This window comes from Penaeus japonicus, unplaced genomic scaffold, assembly GCF_977035675.1.
Source record: "Penaeus japonicus unplaced genomic scaffold, GWHDUDI00000001_assembly GWHDUDI00000008, whole genome shotgun sequence".
Classification (NCBI taxonomy): Eukaryota; Metazoa; Arthropoda; class Malacostraca; order Decapoda; family Penaeidae; genus Penaeus; species Penaeus japonicus.
In genome coordinates this window covers 961,755-972,992 of record NW_028234410.1, presented here as the reverse complement: position 1 = coordinate 972,992, position 11,238 = coordinate 961,755, and the positions used below count along the sequence as shown (strand labels likewise).

Genomic DNA, 11,238 nt, shown 5'->3' with positions numbered 1-11,238 from the left:
GATGTTAGATGAAACCCATTTTGCTTGAAGGTAATTATAGTAATTATGACTAACTGTCATCACTCACTCAATACTCATAGCACAATAAAATAATTGATCCAAAATCCTCAAACGTCATATACGTCATGACACCAGTCGTCAGGTCAAAGCTCCTCTGTTATGTGTCATGACACCAGTCGTCAGGTCAAAGCTCCTCTGTTATGTGTCATGACACTGGTCCGCAATAGGTTAATAATATAAAGATTCATATATATATTACATTTTATGATGAATGGAAATTTGCCAGGATTTATTTATCAATAAATCCTTAGCTGCTACTTCATATTTTTCAAATAGCAACTGAAAAGGCCTACATCCTCTGAGTTTTAACCCTCTCTGGACGGGTGGTACAGCATGTGTACCGCGCATTCAAAAGCCCAGTGGCCGGGCGGCACAGTATTGTGCCAGCCATTCAATTGATTTAGGCCTAATAATTCGAACGCCCCGGCATTTGGACATTCAAGGCTAGAAATCCCCCGTCGGGGATGGGTTAATGAATCAGTCTGGGAGAGAAGGTACTGATCCTGCCCTCTGTGAAAATAAATTGGCAACCCAAACCTACAAGCAGCCCTACAAAATGACAATAACACTAACACCTATTTTTTCTTAATATTCACAATGTATACAAAGGGCAGTTACACTAATAGAGGTCTTCTACAAAGTGTTTGGGCAGGGAGACAGGGGCTTTCAGTGATTAGATTAATTTATTTTTCAAAATTATATCACTCTTTTATGATAAGGATAGTAGTAAATAGTTGCAAAGAATAACATGTTTTCTAAAATATTGTATAATACTTGTAAATACTTTGTCATTTCCTGACAGATAGATAGATATAGATAGAGAAAGAGAGAGAGGGAAGGAGGGGGGAATACCAGCCGCTTACTCTACAATGACTCATGGTGCAAGGATATGGTCTTCTGTACACTGGCCAGGAGTGAATCCAGATTGTTGCAGTCTCTAATGCTTTACAGACGGATGAGCATGAGCTGATATGCTGAGCAGTGTAGTTGATCAGTGAAAACTGCATTCCCAGCGATGCCCTTTCCCGTCCCAGAGAGAGATGACCAGCATGCCAAATAGAAACCATGACAGCATGTAATACACAAACCTTGGGTTCACCACCAGACTGCAGCAGTTCATGTGGGATGTCACAAATACTTGCAGCCTTATTTTTACTTGCATCAATTTCGAGATTGCTTCCCCAATTTTGGTAGGAGATTCCTAACTGATAGGAGGATCAGACTCTGAGATCACAACACCAGTCATGTCCACAATCATCAGTGATTTGGTCTAGAACTACTGCTCAAAATACTCAATCTAATGCTTTTGCACGCCAACTGGGTATAATTTCGAGATGGCAATGTGGAATCACTGTTTATTTCTGTAGAATTAAACTGTTTTTGAGAATAACTGTGACAAAACACTATTTCTTGTTGATTTTCTATACATTATATTAGATTATGGATTCATAAAATTTCTCACTATACAGTTCAAACTTAAAAAAAATATTAAGGATATAAAAAATACCACTTACTAAATATATTCTAAATTTTATTGATGACATGAAATACTCCTGATATAAAGAGAAAGAAAATAAAGAAAAAAGATACACATATGGATTCTTAGGTTATTACATTTTACAAAAGTTAGCGCTGTGAGAACACTCCAAGCTTTGGATGATACTTGAAAGGAAATGCTCGGTCAGGTCCCCTGAAAGGAGAGAGAAATGGCATGTGAACACATATATCCAGTATAGAAAAATAAACAACACTAGATAATTTGAAAGTAAAACAAAACTATTATGCTGTGTATTTGGACTTCCTAGATGATTTATATGAAACAAATCTATATCAAAGGAAAGTATAAATAAATTGATGAGCAAAAAAATAAACACTATCAATCATGAATGTGTATGAAATAAGACAAAATGCTACTGCTGATGACATCAGTAAGGATTATCATAATCATGGCAACAAATATTAGTTAAAAAGTAATTAAATACCTCAAAGATTTACCATTTCTATCCTAATTAACCCACTGTGTAAAGGACCATAACAACAGTCATCATGGCACATTTGACGAAGTAGTGAGCTGTGAATGTTTATTACACTAAGAGCATTGACTCTGTGATTGATAATGGTATTTACCTGTATAATTATTCTAATTATCGTAATATTCACCAAAATAGGTTTAATTTAATATCCCAAACATGGATGGCACCACCCTCCGCACCAGCAGGAAGGAAAGCCCTGAAGGCTGCCAATCCATTATCTCTACCGAGCACCAGCTTCAGAAAACAGTGACATACAATAATACTTTGTATTGTGGTACTCGCAGTCATATGATTATGTTTCCTTCCTCTTCTACATCTTTTCATGTATTTTCATTGGGGATGGTTAGTTCTTTTGTACTTGTTTGTGAAAATAAACGAATACAAAAAAGTTGCATTTTGCCCCCTATAAAACTAATATTTTTATCATACCGAGTATAAAGAACATGAACTAATATGTACACTATAATACAACAGTGATAAAGACTCAGATGGCACAAAAAAGTCCCACAATATAGTCAATTCACAAAAAAAGAAACATTAATGATTCTTGTATCATACTGAGAAAATTAAATAGAACATGAACTAATATGTACACTATAATACAACAGTGATAAAGACTCAGATGGCACAAAAAAGTCCCACAATATAGTCAATTCACAAAAAAAGAAACATTAATGATTCTTGTATCATACTGAGAAAATGAAATAGAGTGGCAGAAGGTCGTGATATGCCACATGAAGATCCCTTGCTCTAAAATAAACCACACCTGGGTGCAGCATAAGGAGCACTAGTGCTCGTCATGTTGACCAGGCTAGAAAAAAAATTCTGGTCTGCAATGGGTTAACTTTAATTATAAAATATAATTCAAATAAATATACATATGATGATATAAGCCTATATATAGTGATAATAAAGTAAATCTAACCCCAAAATGTCATTAACCCATTGATAGTGGATGGCATGATTTGCTGTCAAGGCAGCATCGGTCATAAACGTGGATGACACCGTGCCATACAACATAAACCCGCCACATTTCTGTATACATATTTTATTAAAACTGCGGCCAATGGGCTAAAGGGAAGAAGATAACCGTAATCGTGACATTATATAAGTACTGACTGCCCAAGCAAAGCTTATGCTTTCCATATTTGAACCTTACCTAGCAGGTCTGAAGAAGATCTTTTCCTTGTGAAACTGGGAGTCGGGCTTGTGAGCATCTGCATGAGCACTGTAAGCCTCAGTAAACACATCCAGACACACTGCCAAGCGGTACAGAAGCAGAGGCAGGAGGTGGAGCTGTTCATTTCTAGTGGAAACCAGTTCATCCCAGTGAACGTTGACTTCCTTCTCCATTTGCTGATGTGAGAACAATTAGAAACTTAAATACTGGAGATAAAAAGGAAGGATAGGGTGAGGGATAGAGGGAGAGAGATTTCATAGTTCATTTGCAGAATAATGTACATCTGTACATGCACTGCAAAAAAAAATGGTAAGATGTCAAATCATCTATCCAAACTGGCTGAATTTACATTTAAGAAAAGTGCTATCATTCAAACATTAATTGCACATGCCTGAAGGGCTGCATCATAATGCTACACCAACCTATTTTTCTACAACTCTGCCACACAGACATGGTTAATATGCACAGTTACTTACTCTGAGCTGTGGATTATTGGTGGCTTGATGATGCCCTTCCCAATGCACAGAGAGGGAGAAGACCGGCACCGTGTTCGGGTGATCAGGGGAAATGGCGACAAGAGCCTCCAGGTGGACTGCTCAGGGAAGGAAGCATGGTTTAAACAAATAACTAAACATGGTGGCTTGATGCTTTGAAGGGACTACAATCAATCTGATGGCAAAATTTTAATCACTTCTATCAATAAGCAAAACAAATGAATGCCTGTTCCTACTTTCAATTTCCTTAAACCATAGGATCAACTTATTCCCTTCATCCCCCACAAAAGGATCGTTATAATTAAATCCTACTTTAAAATATAAAAAAACAAGAGAAAGACCAATGAAACTCTCATGTTAAACTGTACAACATTATGCTAAAAGCTTCTTCATTTTTCTTCCAAGCTTTCAGGCATTCAAATCTTATTATATCTAAAGATAAATAACTTCTCAAAGACCACTGCAACTAGCAAACCCTTCACAATTCTGAAAGTTAAGGAGAATAAAAACTCACCATGTTTACGTTCAAAAACTGCTATGAACAACAGATGCTGTTGGGTGACCACACCATATTCTCGCAGCAACTGTGTTGTAGGTGCAGCCTTATATTCTGACCATGTGAGTGATCGCCAAGATTTGAATTCTGTGCAGACCTTACCCGGAAAATGTTGACATAAAAGGTCTGCTGGAACTGCAATGGAGCTGGAAGGGATGGGCAAGGGATGGTAAAAATAACAGCAGTATTAGAAAGCATGTGTTTTTATCTTGATTATGCATATCAATCATATAAGTAAATAAAAAAATCTAGACAAAAGAGTCATGTGTTTGTCTTCAATAGTGTTTAAATGTGTAAGTGTGGCTAAATGCACACTAGTATGTGTGCAAGTATGGGTGTGGGTGTTCACTTGCGACTGTTCATTACCTTGTGGAGTTGGCCGTTTCTAGATTCACTAACTGTGAGTGCAATGCTAGCCGAGCCTGCAATCTACGACGAATAGCCTGAATAGTGTTTTGCATGTGTTCAGCACTATCTTGCCAGACAACAACTTCATTTTCTACTGGTGGGATTGTAGTCATTGCTGAATTTCCAGCCTGAAATTTAGATATCATAAAAGAATGGTCAGTGTGAATGGCTGACAAATGCTATGTATGTGTGGTGGAAGGACCTGAAAATTTCACCAATTATGATTGATGAATACATCAGAAGGCCCTCATCAAAGGACAAAAGTAGATTTTAATACCTCAGGATTTCATCCACCCTTTTGCTATTACACCAACAATAATGAGAACTATTTTGTCACTTAGTAACCATTACTCTTCTCAGGTATAATGTATGTTGTTCCTTAGTTAAGCCATAACCCTGTGCATCTCATATTGGAAATTCATATGTTCTGTGCACTGGTGATTACTGGATGTAGTATGCTAATATAATCATATCACTGGATATTTTAAATGTGTTTCTCATGAAATTCAGCATTTATAACCAGGAACAAATAATTGATAATCATATTCATGATTTGATTGCAATAAATGACAATAAAAAATATCCTAATACAAATGAAATGGGCCAAAATGAATTGTACACATCCGAGATTATTTTAGTATTACAACAAAAGTAACCCCAAGCATCCACCTTGTCTTGTCCCTCTTCTGAGATGGTCTGCTCACTTGTAGAGAATGACAAGCCAGAGAGATTCTGTGCCCACTTGTAAGGACGTCCTGTGGATGCCAGGTGGTCTTTTAGCTGGATCTGGAGGCGGATGAGCTGGAAGAAGTTGGCAGGATTTGGCGACTCCTCTCCATCATCATTAGGAAACAGGCAATTCAGGAGTGTGTCACCACTAATTACATCTCTGAAAATAAAATAAAGGGCATGCCTCTTTCTCTGCTCTGAAGAAAAAAAATTACCAACTCACCCTAAACAAGCACTGCTCACAAAAAGCAAGAAGAAACATTACTTACGATAGCACTGACTTGTTCTTTTCTTGTAGGTGGACAGAGCACTTGACTGTTACTATCCGCAGAACTTGCATATGATTAAATGTAATGACCACACTGTTGCCATCTGCAGAAGGGGTATATCAAAAACTCATGAATAATCACAAACATCATAATATCTGTATCATTATTTGACAGACAATATTTCTCTAATCTGATGTCAGCATTACAAAATATAAAATAAATGACTGATTTCTCATTTATCAAATCAAAGATGCATTCCTTTTACCTTTGGTGTTGACACAAATTTTAACTGACAGTGGGTGTAAAGCGAGAATCTGTTTGACTCCATCATCCACATCATCTGTGTCCATCTTCTGTGATTTACGAGTTCTCTTCTTGCGAGACAAGTTTTCCTGGGCAAGACAAGTGGTTAATCATTTGGGTTTCAAGAGTAATTTTTGCTTATCTTTCACTTCATAATTCAAAGTAAGGTTAAGGTTTGACCTGTAAATTAACCTTCTAAAATTAATTTTCATTTTTATTTTTATTTTTTGAGTACATTACATTACAATGTGTTGACAGTTTAGTGATGTTTTTATGTTAAGAGTGCAATTTGATAGTTTAGGAGGGTGACAAAAATTCAAGAAATAAAAATATGGCAGCAATGGCATTAATTATATCAATGTCAAGTACCCTGAAAAATAAACAAAACAAACATATATATTCACTCACTCTCAATCTAATCTCAGAACATACAAATGCATTATCCTCACTTCCTGCTGGTCCTGGTCATTCTCAGAATCAGTGAAGTTCTCTGTTCTTGAATCCTCCTCCTTCGTAATGAGTTTCTTGGCAGCTTCTACATCCCCATTCACTTCCACCTTAATGTTTGGGTCGAATGCTTCGCCATATGCTGATGCCTATTTAAGGGTTTGTCATTTTATATTAGTCAAGAAAGACTAGTCTGAAGAAATCAAGATGCTCATTCATCCTGTATGTATTTTCAATTCCATGTCAGGCTTAAAAACTGTAAAACCTGCAATTATAAATAACTCCTTAACTTAAAAAACAAGAGAGAGAGAGAGAGAGAGAGAGAGAGAGAGAAGAGAGAGAGAGAGAGAAGAGAGAGAGAGAGAGAGAGAGAGAGAGAAGAGAGAGAGAGAGAGAGAGAGAGAGAGAAGAGAAGAGAAGAGAGATAAAGAGAAGAGAGAGAGAGAGAAAAAAAGAAAAAGAAGAGAGAGAGAGAGAGAAAAAGAGAGAAAGAGAAAAAAAGAGAGAGAGAGAAAAAGAGAGAGAGAGAAAAAAAAAAGAGAGAGAGAAAAAGAGAGAGAGAAAAAGAGAGAGAGAGAAAGAGAGAGAGAAAAAAAGAGAGAGAGAGAGAGAAAAAAAAGAGAGAGAGAGAGAGAAAAAGAGAGAGAGAGAGAGAGAAAAAGAAAGAGAGAGAGAGAGAGAAAAGAGAGAGAGAGAGAAAAAAGAGAGAGAGAGAGAGAGAGAAAAAGAGAGAGAGAGAGAGAAAAAAGAGAGAGAGAAAAAAAAAGAGAGAGAGAAAAAAAAAGAGAGAGAGAGAAAAAAGAGAGAGAGAGAGAGAAAAAGAGAGAGAGAGAGAAAAAGAGAGAGAAAAAGAGAGAGAGAGAGAGAAAAAGAGAGAGAGAAAAAGAGAGAGAGAGAGAGAGAGAGAGAGAGAGAGAGAGAGAGAGAGAGAGAGAGAGAGAGAGAGAGAGAGAGAGAGAGAGAGAGAGAAAGAGAAGGAAAAAAGAGAGAGTGAGAGAGATTTTCATCTCCCTACACATTACCTGGACCCAAAGTGTGTACAGAGGACTTGGAAGCAACTGAACTATTCTCTGCTGTTCCCTCTTAGCATCCAAAGGCAAGTCAAGAGCTTCTTGAAGTGGTCGTGTTGCCTGAGGAAGCAAAGAAACATTACATCATCAATGATTTTGGGAAATGCTATTTTAAGCTCATTTTTCATGCCACTATGCTGCATTTAAAATCTACATTTTCTTTCTCTTAGATCTATTTCTAAGATGGGGAGACATATACATCAAATTCAAAACATGTATGTAAGGCAGTGCCTGTCTGTAAAAATTATATCAATATTTGGTAAAAATATGAACAACTCCTTTTGAAACCAAACACACTATCTGATTCTAAGATCACAAATCTTATAGGGATACAGCCATGTAAAAGAAAAAAGGCACTAAGAATAAAACAAACCTCACCTCCAAAATACTATTAATTCTGGGTGCCAAAGATGCCAATTTTCGTTCCTGCTCACTTATCATGTCAGCAACAGACTCCTTCTCCTGAGTCAACTTATCAAAGAGCTGGGTCTGGCCACGCCGCTGCTCTAGTTCCCATTGCAAACGTGCTAGCCTTTGCTCATGGGGCTTGTCCACAGTCTCTGTCTGTACATGAAACAAAGTAACATCCATCTCAACTGACAGGAATGTTAGATATATGAGAATCTAAGCTCTAAAAATATTGGGGAAAACTATAAAAATGATAGAAAAAAAAACATAAAAGTGTAATAGGTAGAATGAAAAGAAGAGAGAGAGAGAGAGAGAGAGAGAGAGAGAGAGAGAGAGAGAGAGAGAGAGAGAGAGAGAGAGAGAGAGAGAGAGAGAGAGAGAGAGAGAGAGAGAGAGAGAGAGAGAGAGAGAGAGAGAAGAGAGAGAGAGAGAGAGAGAGAGAGAGAGAGAGAGGAGAGAGAGAGAGAGAGAGAGAGAGAGAGAGAGAGAGAGAGAGAGAGAGAGAGAGAGGGGAGGGGGAATCTCTAGATTAGAATACACTACAATGTATTATTCTTCACTGATTAACTATGCAACAATAAAATTAGTGTGCTCACTGGGCGGCTGATGGACTCAGGGGCTTCAATGTAAAATTGTTCCACAGGAACCAAGTCGATTTCCTGGTCTGCCGACTGGAATTCCAGACAGCGTCTCACTTCCTTTTTCAGGTGAGCGACCTCATACAGCAGGTTCTGCAACTGGAGGGTAACACCATCCACACTTTGACGTGCTTCAGCTGTCTTGTCACGAGCATCACGAACACGCACCTGATATGTGAATTCAAGATATAAGTGTTTGCCTTGTGATCAAATGTTACTTATTTCAAATATCTTTTATAAGATATATAATATAAAATACAATGTATCTTTGAAGGGGGGGAAAAAAAATAAATAAAAATAAAATAAAATAAATACATACATATTTACATTAACAGTATGTGTGTGTGTGTGTGTGTGTGTGTGTGTGTGTGTGTGTGTGTGTGTGTGTGTGTGTGTGTGTGTGTGTGTGTGTGTGTGTGTGTGTGTGTGTGTGTGTATGTGTGTGTGTGTGTGTGTGTGTGTGTGTGTGTGTGTGTGTGTGTGTGTGTGTGTGTGTGTGTGTGTGTGTGTGTGTGTGTGTGTGTGTGTGTGTGTGTGTGTGTGTGTGTGTGTGTGTGTGTGTGTGTGTGTGTGTGCGTGCGCGCACGCGTGCATGCACGCATGCAAAGGGATACAGAATAAGGGCTAAATATAAACAAAGCTGCCAACATACCTTTTGCACCCTGCTCAAGCGCCGTAAAGACAAGATTAACATAAGGACCTGCACACGCCGATCTTCCACTTCACTTGACCACTGAAAAAAAGAAAAACACTCTGGTTCACTGGACTTAAGAAATGTTTGCATATGTTACCAAAATTCCTCTATATCAGTTATTGATATTCCAGCATTCAGTCAGCTAAACACTGCTAAATATATGGATTCTGACCACAAATTTTCTATCAGAATATTGCGAAATCTTGAACCAACCAACCTGGTCGGGCTTTTCTGTTTTTAGTTTGAGGATCTCTTTCATGAGGGAGCGAATGTGTTGGGTGATCTTGGCCACAGTCTCCTGGTCCTCCTCTTCTGTCCTCTGTCGAGCTTCTTGACACTCATGCTCTAAGCTAGCCTGAGAATAATAAAAAAATTAGGAAAAAATAGTGGTTTATCAGAATAAAGGCCAATTCACACACACATCAGTGGTGCCACATCAGTTCAGTGCCTGTGAAATCTGTGATGCTTCAGTGACGTATATCATACATATCCACAGTGACACTGTACAGAGTGAAATCAGTTATTTCCAAGATAGCAAATGTTTAAGGGCATGGAATTCACAATGATTGCCATAATTTTGGATAGAGAGGAACAGGCTGTATGTGGATGGATACAAGAGTTGGAAAAAATAGAGAAAGCCTGTTAATTGATGATGAAACTAAATTTTTCCAATATTTCAGAATGTGTAAAAGTTGTTTTAACATATTGCTCATTAACCCTTTCCTGACGGGGTATGGCGATAAGTGAAAACCCCTACGCCGGGCCATTGCAATATTGCATTGGAAACGTCACACTGGCATGACAATACATCCTTACATAAAATTTCATAAAGCAACTGTAAAAATAATTTAGAGAAAGTAAATCAGGAGAGTGGCATGCATGCTCTTCAGTATGATGGCAAAGCTGGATAGGAAACTGTTGCTCTATAATCATCTTCTGCAAAGATAATACCTTAAAAAAAAGTTTAGAAGCCATCTAGATGGTAATTCAGTAAATTTGGATAAAGACACAACCAACCTTCTGGGTATGACACAATATTTTTCGGGTAGTTTCTGTTGTGTTTTGCACAGTTAAGATATTCATTTCCTCCAGAAACCTTTTGTTTCTGAGTTACACCCCCACCCCACCATGCGTCCACATCTAGACAGCCCTGAACGATTTCTGGCGGGAGATTTAAACAAGTTTTTCGGTATCAAAGCCTAACCTGACCTAATTATTAGATTAGCCCTAGCTAAGGGGGAGGAAGGCTTGCCCCCCCCCCCCCCCCCGGACCCCCTCCTCTTTTTCAAGCCACTGTATGACAGGGACATCTTTAATCCAAATGTGTGCATTACTTTCCTTAATTGGAGGCATAAGAGGGGCCAGGTCACAAGTCATCTCGTAAGAATTTAAGTGTTGAACTGTCATCTTTATGAAATAACTTAATAAAGCCCCACAGTGTATATCTACAACCTGTGCACTCGATAGCCATCTCCTTACTGATTTTGAAATTTGAACAAAGAATCGTACTCACCATTCAAATGTCTGTAATTGATCAATAAATTTGGCAGTTACATCAATTGTTTCCTTATTGGTGCTATTATTGACACGTGACATCAATACCTATTAGCAATATTTTTTTGTATTTCCACAGGCAAGGTCAGCACATGAGCAGTTGATATCTTTTAGTTTTCAGTTTGTCAGTGTAGTGGAAACATCTCCTTACTCATTTTTTAAAATCAATTTCAAAATAATATACCTCGCTTATTTTACATTACTGGAAGAAAAGAGTTTTACGGTGTTACATTATAATTAAAACTGCGTCTTGCCATAAGGTTAGTTTTTCACTATGTTCAGTTGTGTCTTTATCCGATTATACCGATAATTCATGGTATTTTTACATAAATAATAGTTATAGATTTGGAAATAAGAAAAATTGTGTGTCAAATGTCCGGTATTGTTGGATAAAG

The 11,238-nt window shown here is 37.7% G+C and overlaps 1 protein-coding gene across 1 annotated transcript in view; it reads right to left on the bottom strand.

Annotated features, from left to right (window-relative positions):
- Positions 1–1,574: 1,574 nt before the first annotated feature.
- thoc5 (THO complex subunit 5) overlaps positions 1,575–11,238 on the bottom strand; it is an 11,490-nt gene continuing 1,826 nt past the window's right edge. The window contains exons 2-15 of the mRNA XM_043016059.2: positions 9,507–9,644; positions 9,248–9,328; positions 8,554–8,763; positions 7,928–8,113; positions 7,502–7,609; positions 6,482–6,628; positions 5,995–6,121; positions 5,730–5,832; positions 5,401–5,620; positions 4,690–4,859; positions 4,282–4,469; positions 3,750–3,865; positions 3,253–3,449; positions 1,575–1,750 (exon numbers count right to left, since the gene is read on the bottom strand). Of these exons, the coding sequence (XP_042871993.1) occupies positions 1,687–1,750; positions 3,253–3,449; positions 3,750–3,865; positions 4,282–4,469; positions 4,690–4,859; positions 5,401–5,620; positions 5,730–5,832; positions 5,995–6,121; positions 6,482–6,628; positions 7,502–7,609; positions 7,928–8,113; positions 8,554–8,763; positions 9,248–9,328; positions 9,507–9,644 (2,055 nt within the window). The 3' untranslated portion in view covers positions 1,575–1,686. The remainder of the gene's footprint in view (positions 1,751–3,252; positions 3,450–3,749; positions 3,866–4,281; positions 4,470–4,689; positions 4,860–5,400; positions 5,621–5,729; positions 5,833–5,994; positions 6,122–6,481; positions 6,629–7,501; positions 7,610–7,927; positions 8,114–8,553; positions 8,764–9,247; positions 9,329–9,506; positions 9,645–11,238) is intronic.